Source organism: Aquarana catesbeiana, linkage group LG05 (genome assembly GCF_042186555.1).
Source record: "Aquarana catesbeiana isolate 2022-GZ linkage group LG05, ASM4218655v1, whole genome shotgun sequence".
Taxonomy (NCBI): Eukaryota; Metazoa; Chordata; class Amphibia; order Anura; family Ranidae; genus Aquarana; species Aquarana catesbeiana.
This window is the reverse complement of record NC_133328.1, coordinates 367,473,630-367,491,961: the sequence shown is the minus strand read 5'-3', so window position 1 is coordinate 367,491,961 and position 18,332 is coordinate 367,473,630. Positions and strand designations below refer to the sequence as shown.

Sequence of the window (18,332 nt, the reverse complement as noted above, 5' to 3'; positions counted from 1 at the left end):
ATTTCATTAATTGGCCTACACGATCACAATCAGTGTTCATTACAATTCCATTCTTATTTAATAAACACTTCTCATACTCAAAACCCAACAGATCATGTTCCCTTAAAGCAGGTTATACAGCATAGTGCTTGTGCTGTGTCATTTGGCCCTCCATATCACCTGAAATGCCTGGCTGATCCTGCCTGGCTATGCCCTCCCCTCTGTAAACTGACCAGAATAATCAGGGCTGCTGAGCACCGTGACACGTGGTCAGTTTTTGTGCCTCCGTCATCCGCAGACCTTCTCTCCTGCATCTGTGTCTCCTCTATCCCCCTTCCCCCTCCCCTCCCTGTCTGCTCATATCAGTGAACGCCACCCCCCCCCCCCCCCCTGCTGCTCTCATAACTTCTACTAAATCCTGTACCATAATAAGTGTCCCTGTGTTATGTAAAATATCTGCCGATCTGTACCTATATAAAAAGAGTGGCTTCCGGTGCTCAGGTGACTGTTAGCTCTCTCTCTCTCTCTCTCTCTCTCTCTTTCCCCCCTCCTCCCCGGTTGATGTCAGCGGAGTGAAGAGATGGCTGACAAGTAAGCTGAGCACCGGGAGCTGAGCTTATTATGGTACAGAGGGGAATACAGAATTTCGTAGAAGTGGGTTAACAACCACTTTAAGCAGAATAAATGCTGACTGGTTGCTATAGGCAACTACAACTTGTGTTTTGAAGACACTGTAATTGTATCTTAGTAGCTTACTAACCTGACAATTGTTCAACCATGTGTGATCAGCTATGTATGGAGGAAATCCCACCATCCGGATAATCCTTAGCTAACCACAAAACTGCTGTTGGCAGCAAGTTCTTATGAGTGGCTCCTTCCGCATATAACAATCCTGACATTTACTATCATACACACATATCCTTTATCGTATCCATTTTAAACATTGTCTACGTACTTTTAAAAAGTAGTGTCTATGCAAGCTAGAGTCATTACATCGGTAGAGTAGGTATCTAGTACAATGAACATAACATAAAGCAAACTTCGCAAATATATACTGTAGCAATAAAACAAAAAGTACAGCCAGATACATTAAAGGAAGCAAAATATACAGAGTTTTACATGAATACAAATAACAGTCTTTATTGTTTTACAAGCCCATCATTTAATATGGAACCTTTAGGCTAAACTACTATAACCTGTACAATATCGGTCCTTTAAGAACATCCAATTAAAAAGTTATCTTAGAACCTCGAACCTTCATAAAAAGTCAAACACCTCAACAGAGGTTACACTGGAGAAGTTTCTTACCTTTTCCAAGCCAGTGGTTCCATCCTGAATTTCATCAGGGAGCAGTATAAACATACTCAACTCATTATTCACATAGGGCAGTTCAATAACTTTTGTGAACAAATCTCCTAAGTAGGTCATATAAAATTTGCCTTTTTTGAACATCATCTGCACAGGCTTGGTTTCATTCTAAACAACAGAAACCCAAGAATACATTACAATTCATGTCAGCATAATCTTGAAAAACATAATGAACTCCTACAGCTAAGAAAAATGACCAGTAAAAAACAAAGCAAAACTTTCTAAAATAAACCACGTCAGGCAAGGTTTAATAAATGGCCTCTTAAACTACAGCTCTTATGCCCTGTACACACGATCGGACTTTGTTCGGACATTCTGACAACAAAATCCTAGGATTTTTTCCGACGGATGTTGTCTCAAACTTGTCTTGCATACACACGGTCACACAAAGTTGTCGGAAAATCCGATCGTTCTAAACGCGGTGACGTAAAACGCGTACGTCGGGACTATAAACGGGGCAGTGGCCAAAAGCTTTCATCTCTTTATTTATTCTGAGCATGCGTGCCACTTTGTCCGTCGGATTTGTGCACACACGATCGGAATTTCCGACAACGGATTTTGTTGTCGGAAAATTTTATATCCTGCTCTCAAACTTTGTGTGTCGGAAAATCCGATGGAAAATGTGTGATGGAGCCCACACACGGTCGGAATTTCCGACAACAAGGTCCTATCACACATTTTCCGTCGGAAAATCCGACCGTGTGTACGGGGCATTATACTGCAGAATAATAGTGTATACAACACTCTAATGACCAGGGGTAATTCATGCCCTCATGAATAATACTTGCCATTTTACAGTGTTCAGATTCAGCTAATAGATTTAATACAGCTTTCCATATTTGCACAAAATTTACAGTTTTCTTTTGGCAGAATATCTACTTTATAAAACAATTGTAACTGCTGCATATTATTTATGGAAACAATTTTAAAAAAATAAAAAACCTCCTTCAATTTCCTCTGCAAACATTTAAAACATTTTCTGTCCAGTTACAGTTCTTAACATATTCGGCCAGCTGTCCTAGTTACAAGATACCAAACATGTATGCATACCTAACCTACCTCTAGCCCACATGGTGAAACAATACTGTACCTTAGATTTGCCTGTCTCCTACTATGTAAAAGAAAAAGTAAACTGCTTTTCCACACCCATCTGGCCAAAATCTCTGGTAATGCAGCTGTGCATAACAGTCTTGTCAGGTTGGAGGAAAACTAAAACGAAGTGGAGATACTGGTGCAAAAATAGGCAGAAGATCTATGGCCTTTTGAAAGGGTATAGAGATTGGACTGTTAATCTGATGCCTGATTATTAGGGGGTTAAATTATACTGTACATGTATATTCATATATGGTAGGTGGATGGATATATTGGGGAGTAGATCGCTCTCTAGCTGATTCTTTCACACATGTAAGTCTTGCAATCTGTCTTACCTCACTGCAACAAATCAGGATTCAATGTATTAAATAGTGGTGTGGCCTCACTGTGGTGACAGGAAAAGGGCTTCACAAACACGTTTAGTGCTTTGCTGGCTTCAGGACTCTGAAGTATTTGGAGTGCTATTTAAATAAAGGATTAAAAAAAAAGGCTTTGCCTTGTCAATAATGTAATTAGAAGAACTCATGACATACCGCAGGTGCCACACAGCGGTCTGCAGTTTATGAATATGCAGTGTATAGCAGAGAGAGTGGATAGTGATATGGACTCTCCATTATAAATGGGCCCCTCAGTTTCCAGTTAATTCTCTAAAGATCCATTGGTGCTATGGGAACAAAAAATGATTTCCTAAACCGCTTTCATTAATGACATTCCAAGTAGTACCTTGGGGTTACAAAGTATCTATGATTCATACTTAAAGTGCATACCTTATTCAATTTAAAGGGCATTTCCGATGTACGCTGCTTGTCAAACTGGTTGGCCCAATTTCCTTTGAAGTAGATAGCATTCACTAGTACAAGTCTAGTAAGTGAATCCACACTGCCGCTGGGTAACAGGTCCTGGATTTTACCTAAATAAGATTTGAAAATTATGGAACAAGATCAGTACTGAACATTAAGAGGAGGCTTATACAATATATTTTAATATATTCATTAAAATTAGTGAAGTGTTTCCAATTTTTAAGGTCGCAAACCTACAATACAGCACTAAAAATTCTATGAGTGAATTCATCTTCTTAAAGAGCATGGATAGCATTTTTAACATATACTCAGGTAACGTCACATTTCTTTAAAAATATATACATTTTATATAAATATAAAATCAGTTTAAAGAGTATTAATCACAAGCAAAATAAAAATAAAAAATAACAAATACTGCAGCTTACCTATTCTTAAAATGTGATAGCTACATTTGTTTACTTTTATACGCCCCCTTTATTTTCACCTTGTGATGCAGCCAGTAACACACTTCCACTCTGGATAGAAGAGCAAAGAAGACACCTTTTGACAGCAGCATTGTCAGTCTGGGGAGAGGGTAGTGTTATGCCGCATACACATGACCAGTTTTGCCGTCGCAATAAATTCCAAAGGTTTCTCCGACGGAACTCCGACGGAATTCCGCTCAAGCGGTCTTGGCTACACACGGTCACACCAAAGTCCGACGGTCCAGAACGAGGTGACGTACAACACGTACGACGGGACTAGAAAAAGGAAATTCAATAGCCAGTAGCTTCCGTCTCGTACTTGCTTCAGAGCATGCGTCGTTTTTGGTACGCCGGAACAGCATACAGACAGACGAGCGGGTTTCCCGAAAGTAGTTAGTTCCGTCAGAAAAATTTAGAACATGTTCACTATCTAAGTCCCTCTGAATTTTCGACGGAAAAAGTCTGATGGGGCATACACACGGTCAGAAAATACGATGAAAAGCTCCCATCGGACTTTTTCTGACGGACATTCCGCTCATGTGTACGCGGCATTAGATGTACTAGCAGATTTAGTCAGACTTGACTAACAAATTAAAACTGAACCCCAGCTAACACTTTTTAAGCAGTTACAGCGACAGTTTTTTTTTTTTTTATTCCTTTTAGGATAAAGGTTTTACATCAATAAATAAAAGCTGACCATTCTAAGTGCCCTTGTCAGTGGTAAATGGTTTGTTCCAACCCTCTGTCACGTTTGCAGGCCAGCTTGGACTATTAATAAACGTGCACTGGTGACATTAATACCTAATGGCATCCCACGTGTCTAGCAAATGCACATGCCCTCGCACACGCTAAAACGCAGAGTACAACAGTACCATGCGTTTTGGTGTGGCGCAATTTGAAAAATCATGCCGGCTTTTTTTATTGCATGCTCCATATACACAGATCAGCCCATTAAACACAACGTGTGGGAACGTGCAATAGTACACAAGCACTTGGATATACACCTCCTGGTATGAATGAGCTCTCAGGTATGCTCCAAGATTGTTCACAATTCTAAATGTGCCTTGACTGAAAAAAAGTTGAGAAGCAGGGCATTAAAAATATCTAAAAATGAACAAACTTTCTGACCGGATCAGTAAGTAAATGATAAAACAGAAAAAAAAAAAATTACAAAAGAAAACTAATGCAGCCAAAACATTTAGGGATTGGTAAACTTCAATACAGTACATCTTTGTCTTTAGGTTTATTACCACTTTACATATATATTTTATGAGCAAATGTTTATGCGGACATAATCTGTAAACATAAATATGATTATATATATATATATATATATATATATATACACACACTATAATAAATATATATATATATATATATATATACACACACTATAATAAATATATATATATATATATATATATATATATATATATATATATATATATATATATATATATATATATATATATATATATATATATACATACATACACACACACATATACATATATACACACATATATACATACACATACATACATACACACACACACACTAAAGTATTTTTTGCCACCTTCTGTCTTTTGTTCCACCCAGGTATTAATTTCTTTTCTACAGTCCTCTGCCTTTCCAGAAAAGTCTACAGCCTGTGAATCTGCATGATAGTGTTTCTGAGTTGATCCAAGAAAATCCTGAAAAATTAAACATCATTAATCGCAACAATGTAGAAGATAAAGTATTCTAGTTCAGGCAAAGCTAGGAAGAATAAAATTTACTGTTACCACTTAACCAAAAAGACAAAAACTTTTTCAGTGACATAGTTAAAGGTGTTATGCTTTGGCTTTAAATATATATCCAGTGGGAATTTTTTTTGGGCTACAGCAAGGAATGTTTAGAACGCAGTTTATACTTCTATCTGAGGCTGCATTCGAGAGTTTGCCCCTTACTTACTGTCACAGTGACCCATGGTGTTACTGACAAGAAGTCAGGGAATATATACAACAGAGACACAAAAAAGGTTGGCAGGGGTTGAAATTTTTCATACTCTAATACCGAAGAAATATTTCTGTCTGTACTGCGGTCGAGAGATCAAGATTATTCAAACATTACACAAACAATTGTATGCTGTGTGTCCTTGTGGTGACAGAGGTTTTAAAATGCAGCAAAACGTCCGTTGCTGCACACTGTGTGAATTACCCCCTACAGCCACTTGCATTACCGCCTGAGCTCTGCCTCCTGTCAGATTAGTGGCTGTATTCGATTTTCATAAGAGCGCACTCCTTATGAGAAACTAGTGCCTGAGGGGGAGTTGAGGTGGTGATGCTAGCCCTGGGGAGTGGCAGAGGCTGCAAATACAGATCATTAGCAGAGACTCCTATGAAAACCCTGTCAGTGATAGGCAAGTGACTGCATCTGGTGGCAGGCTATACTACCCCATCCACTGGCCAAACCACCCCACCCTCAGTCTGTGGAAAATTTGTCTTTCATGAAACTGGTCCCTGGTGCCAAAAAGATTGGGGACCGCTGATGTAAACCATAGCACAATGTCTGAACAAACATAGGAGGGAAACTGCAATATCTACTTTAGATTGTTTAATCTGTCTGAAGACCAAATGGAAACAAAAGCAATATTTACTCACTTATCTTATCAATAACATTTAGTAATAATACACTAAAGATAAGCTTACCTCAAGGAAGGTAAATGACTTTTCTCCATAAAGACGATTGGCAGTTCTCAAAAGGTAATCAGTGCCTGGCTTGTTGATTTCAGAGATAAGAGACTGAAATGATGAATGAACATCTTTTGCCTTTTCAAACTGAAGAACCTGGGTAAAAACAACAGACTTATTGGCTGGATCACCAAGTGAAAATAAAAGTAATAAACCCTAAAAAAAAAAAAAAAAATGCAGTAATCTCATATAAGAACTGGTAAACTGCAATCAAATGAATGTTATCTTTTTGGGTTTAACACCACTTTAAAAACATTTTGTAACCGATTCTGTGCATTGTATTACATCTTGAATAATGCAATGTTAGTATAAGCACTAGAAAGTTTCTAAACTAGTCAACTACAAAATGGTGTATAAAATTTTAGCCTAAAGTCTAAAAAAATTTTAAAAAATTAAAAAAAAGTAATTATCACATTGGTGGCCCAAGAGCACTAGACCTGGCAAAATAAAAATCTTGCATTGTGAAGATAAATATAAAAGAATTGGATCTTCCTGTTCAAACGTTGCCTATGCTGTCCAGATGCATCTTGGGAGATTGAGGTTGTTCTGATTTCTCCCCCTTATCTGTCTAGTAGTATTAATAGTATCTTCTTATTTACTCAGAAATCCTAATGAGAGTATAGAAGGTCTATGAGTTAAGATATACATGTAGAATCTGGGTCTCCAGACCTGACTAGCAATTAGAGTGGGTTGCATGATCTTTTTACATTTATCCACAAATGTAAAAGGTCAATACAGTGCAAAAGGGTATAAGGCCGAAGTGGCGAGTCCCAAAATGTTTGTGGCATGCAATTAAATAGTACCAGAGAAAATTTTAAAAATATGTGGCAAAACAATGTCCCTGGGTTTGTGCTTCAGTAAAAGGCAAAAAAAAAAAATGTCCCTGTATCTGTGGTGTCACTGAATTGAAAAATGTCCCTGAGTTGGTGATTTGAATGGAGTGAAAAAATGTCCCTGCAAGTCCATGGTGTCATCAGGGGTGTCACTGAATGAAAAAAAAAAAAAAAAATTGTCCCATATATCGGTGGTGTCATTAAAAAGAAAAAAAAATGTCCCTGCATTGGCAGCATCACTGAGAATAAAACATGTCCCTGTGTCAGTGGTGTTGTTGAAAGGAAAAAAAAAAAAAATTGTCCCTACATTCAGTGGTGGCATCTACAAAGCGCCACTCCCAATATAGAGCTCTTCTCTCAACTCTGACTCCTCCTTCCTCATTACAAAGCTCACCCCCATCCTCATCCTAGTACAGTGCTCCAACCTCCCAGTACAGAACCTCTCATTTCCTCCCGCCCCTCCAGTACAGGGCTCCTTCCTCCTCCCAGCCTCTCAGTACAAAGCTCCCCCCTCCTCGCACTCCCCTACTACAGAGCTTCCCTCTGCTCCCACCCCCAGTACAAAGTTCATCACTCCTCCCACCCCCCAGAACAGATATTCCCTTGTCTCCTAGCCCCCTCAGTACAGAACTATCCCCACTACACAGACCCCCCCCCCCCCCAGTACACATAGCTCCCCTCTCTCCCCCCCCAGTATAGAGAATCTCCCTCCCAGTACAGAGCTCCCCACTCTCCCCCCCCAGTACAAAGTTCCCCACTTCTCCCACCCACCAGAACAGATATCACCTGTTCTCCCAGTCCCCCAGAGATCTACCCCTAGCCCCCACCAGATTAGTGCTCCCCGCTACTCCTACTACCCCAGTATACAGAGCTCTTTCCACTCCCTAGCTCCCACTCCAGTACAAAGCTTCCCACTTCCCAGTACAGAGCTCACCCTCCTCCCAGTATTGAGCTCCCCTACCTCACAGTATTGAGCTCCCTTACCTCACAGTATTGAGCTCCCCTACCTCACAGTATTGAGCTCCCCTACCTCTTAGTCCCCTCCAGTACACAGAAATCCCACCCCCTTCCCCAGTACTCAGAGCCTCCCCTCCATACACAAAGCTCCCCCTCCCCCACATACATGTACATGCTTCTCCCTCCTCCCACACCCCAGTACAGAGTTCCCCACTCTCCCACCCAGTACAAAGCTTCCCACTCCTCCTAGCTCCCCCCCCTCTCGCAGCTCCCTCTCGCCCCCCCCCCCATAAAGCCCTACCCCTCCTCCAACTCCCCCAGTAGACAGAGCTCCTCCACACCCCCTAGCCCCCACTCCAGTACAAAGCTCCCCAATCCCCAGTACAGAGCTACCACCCCCCCCCAGTAATGGAGCTCCCCCATCCCATAGCCCCCCTCCAGTACACAGAGCTACCTCCTCTCCTCCCAGTACAAAGAGCACCCTCTTCCTCTCACTCACCCAGAACAAAGCTCCCGCCTCCTCCTAGCCCCTCTGTACACACAGAGCTCCCCCCCCCCCGTGCAGCACTCTACCATCCGACCTTATCTATTTACCCAGTCCTGCAGAGTGCTCTATTCCCATTATCCTGGCAGCTGCTCCTCCTGAACTGGGGAGGAGCTGTCACTTGAGGCGCACTGTCGTTTCTAGACACTGAATTGACACACGGAGCCACTTCTGTATTTACAAGTGACAGTGGCCAGCAGAGAGCACAGGACTATTGCCGGAGGTGGCAGTACAGAAAATGCCATGCTCAAGAGAAAAAAAAGCCCTGCTGACAGAAGTGACACTACAGTCACTCCTGTCAATGATAGACAAGGAGAAGGGAGCTGCTAGAGATGTTCCCTAACCCCCCCCCCCCCTGCACATAGAGCCAGCGCTAAGCAGGATGATAAATATGGTCATCGTAGGACTAGAATTCCATCCTGCTTGATCAGCACCCGAGTAGATAACACTCACATTGAGGAGTCTACCGCTACCCAAACATGTGCCTAAAATTAAAGGTATGATTTAACATACAAAGTGACCCTGTGCTCTCACTTTAATAACTTGAATACATTTTAGTGCAAACAGGAAAGATGGGGCACCACGGATTAAGTGTAGATTTTAATAAAATTGGATAATAAAAACAAGTACTGCATGCACCCACTGTAGTAGTGAAACTGATAAATATATCAAGCAGCAGCTTCTGTGGTGTCCATCTTTTCTGTGTGGATAGTCTTTGGCGTATGATATCATGGAGACTGGTGAGGTATTGCAGAGCTTGTCAGTGAAGCGGCCTGCCACGAGCAGTGCAGCCGGAAAGCCTGCAAGGCTTGAGAAGGTGCCAGAACCACCCAAACAAGAGTTGCCACCCCCCCCCCTTTCTCCTTGCAGCTTGTGATGTCATCTGCCTGAGCTCCAAATCACTGATCGCTTCCCTGCATTGCTCTTTTCAGCTACTGGGTTACAGGATTACAAGCCCTCTACAATGCTTGTGCCTGTCCTACTGAGTTCTTTGGCAAATGGCTACTGTATACCATTGGCAGAGACTCACTAGCTCTTACATTTTTTTTGGTGGAACGGGTACACAGGCCGTCTTCTTCCTCCTGGCAATCTCCATGAACCCGCCCTGGTCCTGCTCATAAAGTAGAACTATACACAAAACTTTTGCTTCCCCCATTTTGGATAGAGTAAGGGAGGGTTATAACCCCTGTCAGTTTGGGGCCCCTAGGTCATCAGAACTAGTGTCCCCATTGGATTGGAAGATTTTCCCTCTAACACTATTCTGGGGACAATCCAAAATTTATTTTACTTTTACTTTCACTTTCAGTAAAAAGGACAAATAGAAAGAGGGTGAATCTCACTAACAGGGACACGTACAGAAATAAAATTCTAATAGGCGTCCTAATTTATCTTTTGGCTTTAGTTAGTTATACTTTAATCACTTCCTGCCCAGCCTAGAACAGATTGACGCCCAGGAAGTGGTTCTGTTATCCTGACTGGGCGTCATATGATGTCCAGCAGGATAACATGCCGGTGTGCAGCGCGGCGATCGCGAGTGCAGCATTTCAGTCTGACACGGCGCATCTCTGAGCGTGATAAGAAGCCTCTGACAGAGGCTTCTTACCACGTGATCAGCTGTGACCAATCACAGCTGAAAATCTCGTGAACCAGGAAGTGCCGGTAAACGGCATTCCTCGGTTCGTGCTGACAGGGAGAGCAGCCGATCGGTCAGAGAGGGGGTCTGTGCTGATAACCAGCACACTGATTATCAGCACAGCCCCCATCAAATGTACCAATAAGCTGCCAATCTGTGCCCCATCATAACCCCCTGCCAGTGCCCAATAAAGTGCCAATCAGTGCCCACCACATTGCAAATCAGTGCCCATAGTGCCAGTGTCCATCACAGTGCCAATCAGTGCCCAGCTTTAACACCTGTCATTACCTGTCCAATCAGTGCTGCCCATCAGTGCCGCCTGTCAGTGCACATCAATTCTACATATCAATGACTCATTTTTTTTCAAAAATGTTGGTCTTTTTTAGTTTGTTTAGCAAAAATAAAAACTGTAGAGCTGATCAAATACCACCAAAAGAAAGCTCTATTTGTGGGAAGAAAATGATAAAAAATTTAGTTTGGGTACAGTGTTGTATGACCGCGCAATTGTCATTCAAAGTGCGACAGTACTGAAAGCTCAAAATTGTCCTGGGCAGGAAGGGGCGAAAGTGCCTGGTATTGAAGTGGTTAAATTATGGAGACAAGGAAGCTATACTGCAAAGGGCCAGAAAATTAAAATAATATTTTTATTAAATGACTCCATGGTCATGCTCTTTCCCAATTTTTCACACGATATGAAACGACAGAGGGCCAAAAAAATTTCAAGGTGTTAAACTTCTAAAAAAAATTAAAAAAAAATAATAAAATTTAATATGTAATTTTTATGCAATACCCTGTGAAATTTAGAGTATATCCAAATGGGGACACTCAATTTGGTTGGATAGGAAAAAACATCCATAATGTCTTTGTACGCTTGTAGTCAGAGTCTTCACTTGGAAATGCGATAATCCTAATTACCAAGACCTGAGGTGTGCCTTGGCCTAGCTGGTCAGTATGCCTAAAAGAGGGCATACCCTGAATGTGTATGAAATGTAAATAAAATTATGAAAGTATGGGGAAACGGGCGCTTTCCCTGCTATTTCCCTCTTTATTATGTTGTGGGGCTACTATGGTGTGCTATTCCTATTAAGACAGATATCATTTAAAATAATTTCTGTTACTGCTGAAAACGTTTTTTGCATTTTTATTTGACTATGTATTTCTACACTGATCATCTGTCAGTATGGTGGCATCCGACTTGGAGTGGTAAATTACTTATGTTTTCTGTTTTCTTTCTTTAACCACTTGCCGACCAGGCCATTGCCGAAAGACGGCAACAGCGCGGTCGGCTAGTTCTGGGTGGACGTCCATGGACGTCATTCCAGAATGTTGCTCCCGCGCACCCCCTGGGGCACGCACTCGGGAACATCCGTGAACGCCGGGTCCAGAAGACCCAGCGCATCACGGTAAATAGCCGCTGATCGCGGCCGTTTACCACGCGATCGTTCCGTCAAATGAATACCACAAAAAGAAAGCTCTATTTGTGTGAAAAAAAGGGCATACATTTCATATAGGTGTTGCATGACTGAGTAATTGTCATTCAAAGTGTGAGAGCACCGAAAGCTGAAAATTGGTCTGGTTAGGAAGGGGGTTTAAGTGCCCAGTTGTCAAGTGGTTAATCTACCATCTTGGGGAGTGCCATACAATGCCATTGTTTTATTTCCTTTCTTCTGTGCAACAGATGGTGCATGTCTCTACTAACCCTGCAATACTGCAGGCTGTGGGACAGCTGTTTCTTGGAAACATGTCAGCCATGCTCAGTGTCTGGACTATTAAACAGCTTTGATCTACTATAGGATCTGTCGTCAGGCATTAAAGCCCCCATTCCCCCCCCCCCCCCCCACCTGCATGGTGATGTATTCTGTTTCTTTGGCTGACTGGGGTTTGGAAGATTCCGGACCCTGGGAGATTGGCCATTTCTATATTGATTTTGTTTGTTCTGTTTCTTCTGTCCATTTGACTTTTGCTTTGAATCCATACTTACTGGCTGTGGTCATATAATTTGAGATTTCAATGCACTGTTTTGGTAGATAGAATTCTCATCTGTATTGTGCGCTTGGTGTGATGTTTATTATGGTTAGATTATTGTCATGAAGTGTTAAGGGTTGAATGAGGTTACAAAAACAAAAACAAAAAAAACAAAAAAACACAACACTACTGTATTTGAGCACTAACATTTCTGTCCCTCTGTGAGCCGCTTGCAGGAGACACAACTTAGTGCAGATACCTGCAACATTTTCGCTAAACGCTGATATTAAGCTATGTACCATACTTTGTTCATGTCCTACACTAGGAAAAAGGAAAAAAAGAAAAATAATTGCGCTAGGTGCTCAAAAAGATTATATGCATGAGAAATTAAAATATAATAAAGTAACCGTGAAGGAGGTCCTGCTATTGGACACTATAACCCCAATACAAGGGCACAAGAAATGGATTTAAGGAAAAAACAGCTTCTCGTTCCTCGAAGAAGGGGAAGCTGCCTTCAAAACTAAGCATCTTTGGCACTACATCTTCTGGATTGGCGCCCTGTTGCTGCTGTGGAGTTGCCCAGGAAGGAAGCTGACGAGATTCCCTACAGAGTCTCTTATGGGACATTCCTTGAAGTCCATCTCACATTTCTCTCTACTAAGCCTGTTTTGACCCCCCTGAATAAGGGCGGTCGCGGGCTCTCTGGTAAGCCTTTACTACTTTATCACCAGGTGGTGGGCAGCACTGGCGGTGGATTATGGATCAAGATTTCCATATGGAATAATCTCTGGATTTCACCTACACCATATTTAGAACTTTTATTTGCATTTATTGCATTTGTTTTTTATCACCTATGGACTTTGGATTGGTTGTTCACTTATCAGTCATTATTATTTATTGTCATTTATTATGGTTGTTTAGTTTACACGTAATTTTTGAATCAATTCTTTCACAATTCTTTTTCACTTGTAATACTTGTCCAGCGCTGCACTGTTTTTTCCTTAAATCCATGTCCTACACTAGAGGGGTGAGTATCCGGATCTCTAGAGATATTGGGGTTTATTTACTAAAGGCAAATCCACTTTGCACTACAAGTGCACTTGGAAGTGCAGTCGCTGTAGATCTGAGAGGGACATACAAGGAAAATAAACAGCATTTTGGCTTGTACTTGATTGGATGATAAAATCAGCAGAGCTTCCCCTCTTAAGATCTTGCCCTCAGATCTACAGTGAGTGCACATGTAGTGCGGAGCGGATTTGCCCTTAGTGAATTAACCCCAGCGTGTTTTCTTACAAGCAGGTCCAGATAGATCAATTTGGCAGTTTGGTCTTTCTGCATTGTATCATTATGTGCTTGCCGTTGCACACAGTATATTCTACCATCTTACTCTAACAAGTTCATCAAATTGCTAGCTGCCTTTTTGTCAGACAAAGTCCCCATCCCCACAGTGATGGTTGGGTATTTTAACAACTTTATTGACAAATCAAAAGATATATACCTCAAGAGTGGCATTCGACTTCCTCGTTGACCTCATTTGGTAAGATGTGTACTGAATTTGGTCTAAATGACTTATGGCAGCTGCTTCACCCCATGACAACTCAGTTCACCTGTATTCAAAATCCTATAACTGTTGAGACTAGACCTCACTTTAGGTACTATTGACCAAACTGAATTTACCAAACTGACCTATCCGACTATTTGACTCATACTGCAGATCTGAATACTCGAAAATGTCCCTTGAAGAAGAACTAATGACACAAACTCATTGTGGCTAAATGTTATGGACCAATTAATTGTATCTTGGTTAACTACATTTCTTTCTCTTAATAATCCCCCTGCCTCAGCTGGCATTTTGTGGGATGCTATGAAGTCTTATTATAGAGGTATACGTCATAAGTGTAGTCAGGACTGTCAGGGTTGGGGATGCAACTGCTAGAAAAAAAATACTGAACGCAGAAGCTGCATACGTTTCCAAATCTAAGCAGTGATAAGCTTCTACTTTGTACTCTGTACTCAAATTCAAAAGAAGTTGGAGGCACCGACACTCCAATAAGTGCATAATAATTTTTCCAGAAACAGTACTGATTCAAGGGGACAGCACAGGATGCTTGTTGGTTCAAATAGCATGTTGACAACATAAGAGAACCTACAGTATCTCACAAAAGTGAGTACACCCCTCACATTTTTGTAAATATTTTATTATATCTTTTCATGTTGAAACACTGAAGAAATGACACTTCACTGCTACAATGTAAAGTAGTGAGTGTACAGCTTGTATAACAGTGTAAATTTGCTGTTCCCTCAAAATAACTCACACAGCCATTAATGTCTAAACCGCTGGCAACAAAAGTGAGTACACCCCTAAGTAAAAATGTCCAAATTGGGCACAATTAGCCATTTTCCTTCCCCGATGTCATGTGACTCATTAGCGTTACAAGGTCTCAGGTGTTAATGGGGAGCAGGTGTGTTAAATTTGGTGTTATCGCTCTCACTCTCTCATACTGGTCACTGGAAGTTTAACATGGTACCTCATGGCAAAGAACTCTCTGAGGATCTGAAAAAAAGAATTGTTGCTCTACATAAAGATGGCCTAGGCTATAAGATTGCCAAGATCCTGAAACTGAGGTGCAGCAATGTGGCCAAGACCATACAGCTGCTTTACTAAAAGCTATAGAGGAAGATCGGTGGTTGCAACTGCCCCCCCCGCCGCACTTATCATGCCCGACTGCCCAAGACAACTGGCTGACCCCTACCACCCAATTTCACTGCCTCTTACAGATGTCAACATATTAGGCTTCAGTCACCAGGTTGGCTCTGGTAGTAACACTCATGTCCACAAGATTCATAGAGTCTATAAATGTAGCGTTCCCCGTGGAAAATGGTGGTAACAGGGCCCCATTGTCCCTAAAAGTGGCAAAGGCATTTTTTGTAGAATTCAGTGGAATTTGTCTCTGGGCAATTCTTGGTAAATTTGGATTTGGTCCCAATTATCTCAGGTGGGTAAGGTTCTGATACACACACACTTCCCCAGGTGTACGTTAACAGTGAATTGAATGTATTCCACTATTTTTGCTTTGCACAGGGGCACCCCCCAAGGATATCCCCTTTCTCCCCTATAGTTCAGTTTAGTGAAAAAAGACAAAGTGGTCATACATGCCGGTGATGAGCTTTTTTTATTTTTGACAGATACTCCATCTTCCCTAGAACATGCAGGGTCTCTAATTGAGGGGTTTGGGCAATATTCAGCTCTATTATTTGGGATAAGTCTGTACTTATTCGCAGAGATCCCCTGCCAGACTAGCTAAATGGTCATATGTCCCATATGTTCCATATGAACCACTTCAGCCCCGGACCATTTGGCTGCCCAAAGACCAGAGCATTTTTTGCAATTCAGCACTGCGTCGCCTTAACTGACAATTGCGTGGTCGTGCGACGTGGCTCCCAAACAAAATTGACGTCCTTTTTTTCCCACAAATAGAGCTTTCTTTTGGTGGTATTTGATCACCTCTGTGGTTTTTATTTTTTGCGCTATAAAAACCGCAGAGGTGATTAAATATCACCAAAATAAAGCTCCAATTTTGGTAAAAAAAGAAAAAAAAAAAAAAAAAAAAAAAAAAAAAAAAGAAAAAAAGCAATATTTTTTACTTTTTGCTATAATAAATACCCCCCCCCAAAAAAATATAAAACATTTTTCTTCCTCAGTTTGAGCCGATACATATTCTTCTACATATTTTTGGTAAAAAAAAAAAAAGAATCGCAATAAGCATTTATTGATTGGTTTGCGCAAAAGTTATAGCGTCTACAAAATAGGGGATAGATTTATGGCATTTTTAGTAATAATTTTTTTTACTAGTATTGGCAGCGATCTGCGATTTTTATCATGACTGCGACATTATGACGGCCAGATCGGACACTTTTGGCGCTATTTTGGGACCACATTTATACAGCGATCAATGCAATTAAAAGTGCACTGATTACTGTGTAAATGTGACTGGCAGTGAACGTGTTAACCACTAGGGGGCGCTGCAGGGGTTAAGTGTGCCCTAGGGAGTGATTCTAACTGTGGGGGGAGGGGCTACGTGTGACACCACACTGATCACCGCTCCCAATCACAGGGAGCTGTGATCAGTGTCCTGTCACTAGAAAGAATGGGGAAAATGCTTGTTTACATCAGCATTTCCCCATTCTTCCTCTCCGAGAGACGATCGCAGGCACCCCCACGGACATCGAGTCCGCGGAACCCGCGATCACACTCACGGAACTCGCGGCGGGCGCGCACGCCCACAATGCCACGTCTTAAAGGGCAACATACAGGTATGTTAATATGCCTGAACTTGCCCTTCTGCCAACGTATATCGGCGTGAGCCGGTAGGCAAGGGGTTAATGTAATCTCAGAAGTTAACCACTTCAATATTGGCCACTTCCCCCCTTCCTGCCCAGACCAATTTTCAGCTTTCAGCGCTGTCTCACTTTGAATGACAATTGCGCAGTCATGCTGCGTTGTACCAAAATAAATTTTTTATTATTTTGTTCCCACAAATAGAACTTTCTTTTGGTGGTATATGATCACCACTGGGATTTTTTTGCTAAACAAACAAACCAAAAAAAAAAAAAGTTCTTTGTTTTTGTTATAAAATTTTGTAAATAAGCAATTTTTCTCCTTCACTGATGGGCGCTGATGTAGCTGCGCTGACAGGCACTGATAAGGTGGCGTGGATGGGCACTGGTGAGGTGGCACTAATATGCCACACTGATGGGTACTCGTAGGGGGCACTGATGGATAGCTCTGATAGGAAGCACTGATGAGGCACTGGCAGGCTTTACTGCTGGGCACTGATTGGCATCTAGAATGGGCACTGATACCTTTAAAGTTAATACCTGGTGGGCATCCATGGTCAGCATCCCTGGTGGTCCTGTGTGGGCATACTGGGGGGGCTGCGCTGATAATCAGTGCAGACACCTCCCCCTGTCAGGAGAGCAGCCTATCGGCTCTCCTCTACTCGCGTCTGTCAGACGCGAGTGGAGGAAAAGCTGATAAACGTCTCTTCCTGTTTACACTGTGTTCAGCTGTGATTGAACAATTGGACACAGCTGATCATGTGGTAAAGAGTCTCTGTCAGAGGCTCTTTACCCAGATCGGAGATGCGGTGTGTCAGGGTTATCCTGATCACTTCTTATGAAGCCATTGCTTTATGTCGGGCGGGAAGTGGTTAAGTATCTGGGCGTACATATTAATTAATTTATTCAGGACTACATCCCATTAAATTGAATGGGGTATTTAAAAAATTTCAAGGAGAGGGGTGGCCTTTTAGCCCCCTACCCCTGGGTATATTTCACTGCTTTCCAATTTCAGCATCTTATGGGATGCGAAGGGTGACTAATGGCTCGTTCTCATATAAAACGTTACAATTTGTCTTTGCTGAGCATGGTACTTGCACTCAGTTGAAGCAAGGAGGTATCTCAAATTGACTGCATCCCTTGCTACTCAATATTTGCAAATGTGGAATGCATTTATTGGGAATTATTAAATACACTCTTTGGAGGTCCAATGAGCATCTCCCAAGGTAACCTAAGCTCTGTCTATATAACAATTGTAGCACACCTATATTCTCAAGACACCCTTTACAAGTTGCCTCTACTAAGGCTGTTCTCTCACCTGTACACCCAACACTTAAATATCTTTTAAATGTTCTCTTAAATGTAAACTGAAATGGAAAAAGTCACAGGAAGCAAAGGTAAATCTTCCCAATGGGATGCAGATGGCAAACAAACTGACAAGGGTGGGTTATAACCCTCCCTTACTCTAACAATAGAAAAAAAATACCTATAGTTCTACTTTAAAGGAGAAGTTCACCTTTTCAGGAAGAATTTCACTTTTCACGAATAAATAGAAGCGATTTCCAATGCCATTTCTGACCCAGCCATTCCAATGTGCTTTCTCTCACTTACCTTATCCACAGGTTTA

General features: G+C 41.7%; 1 protein-coding gene across 2 annotated transcripts in view; it reads right to left on the bottom strand.

Moving 5' to 3' along the window:
• LOC141144866 (serpin B6-like) overlaps nt 1-18,332 on the bottom strand; it is an 82,347-nt gene that overhangs the window by 12,152 nt on the left and 51,863 nt on the right. For both annotated transcript variants that reach the window (XM_073630951.1, XM_073630950.1), the window contains exons 3-6: nt 6,394-6,531; nt 5,280-5,397; nt 3,207-3,349; nt 1,288-1,455 (exon numbers count right to left, since the gene is read on the bottom strand). In XM_073630951.1, the coding sequence (XP_073487052.1) occupies nt 1,288-1,455; nt 3,207-3,349; nt 5,280-5,397; nt 6,394-6,531 (567 nt within the window). The remainder of the gene's footprint in view (nt 1-1,287; nt 1,456-3,206; nt 3,350-5,279; nt 5,398-6,393; nt 6,532-18,332) is intronic.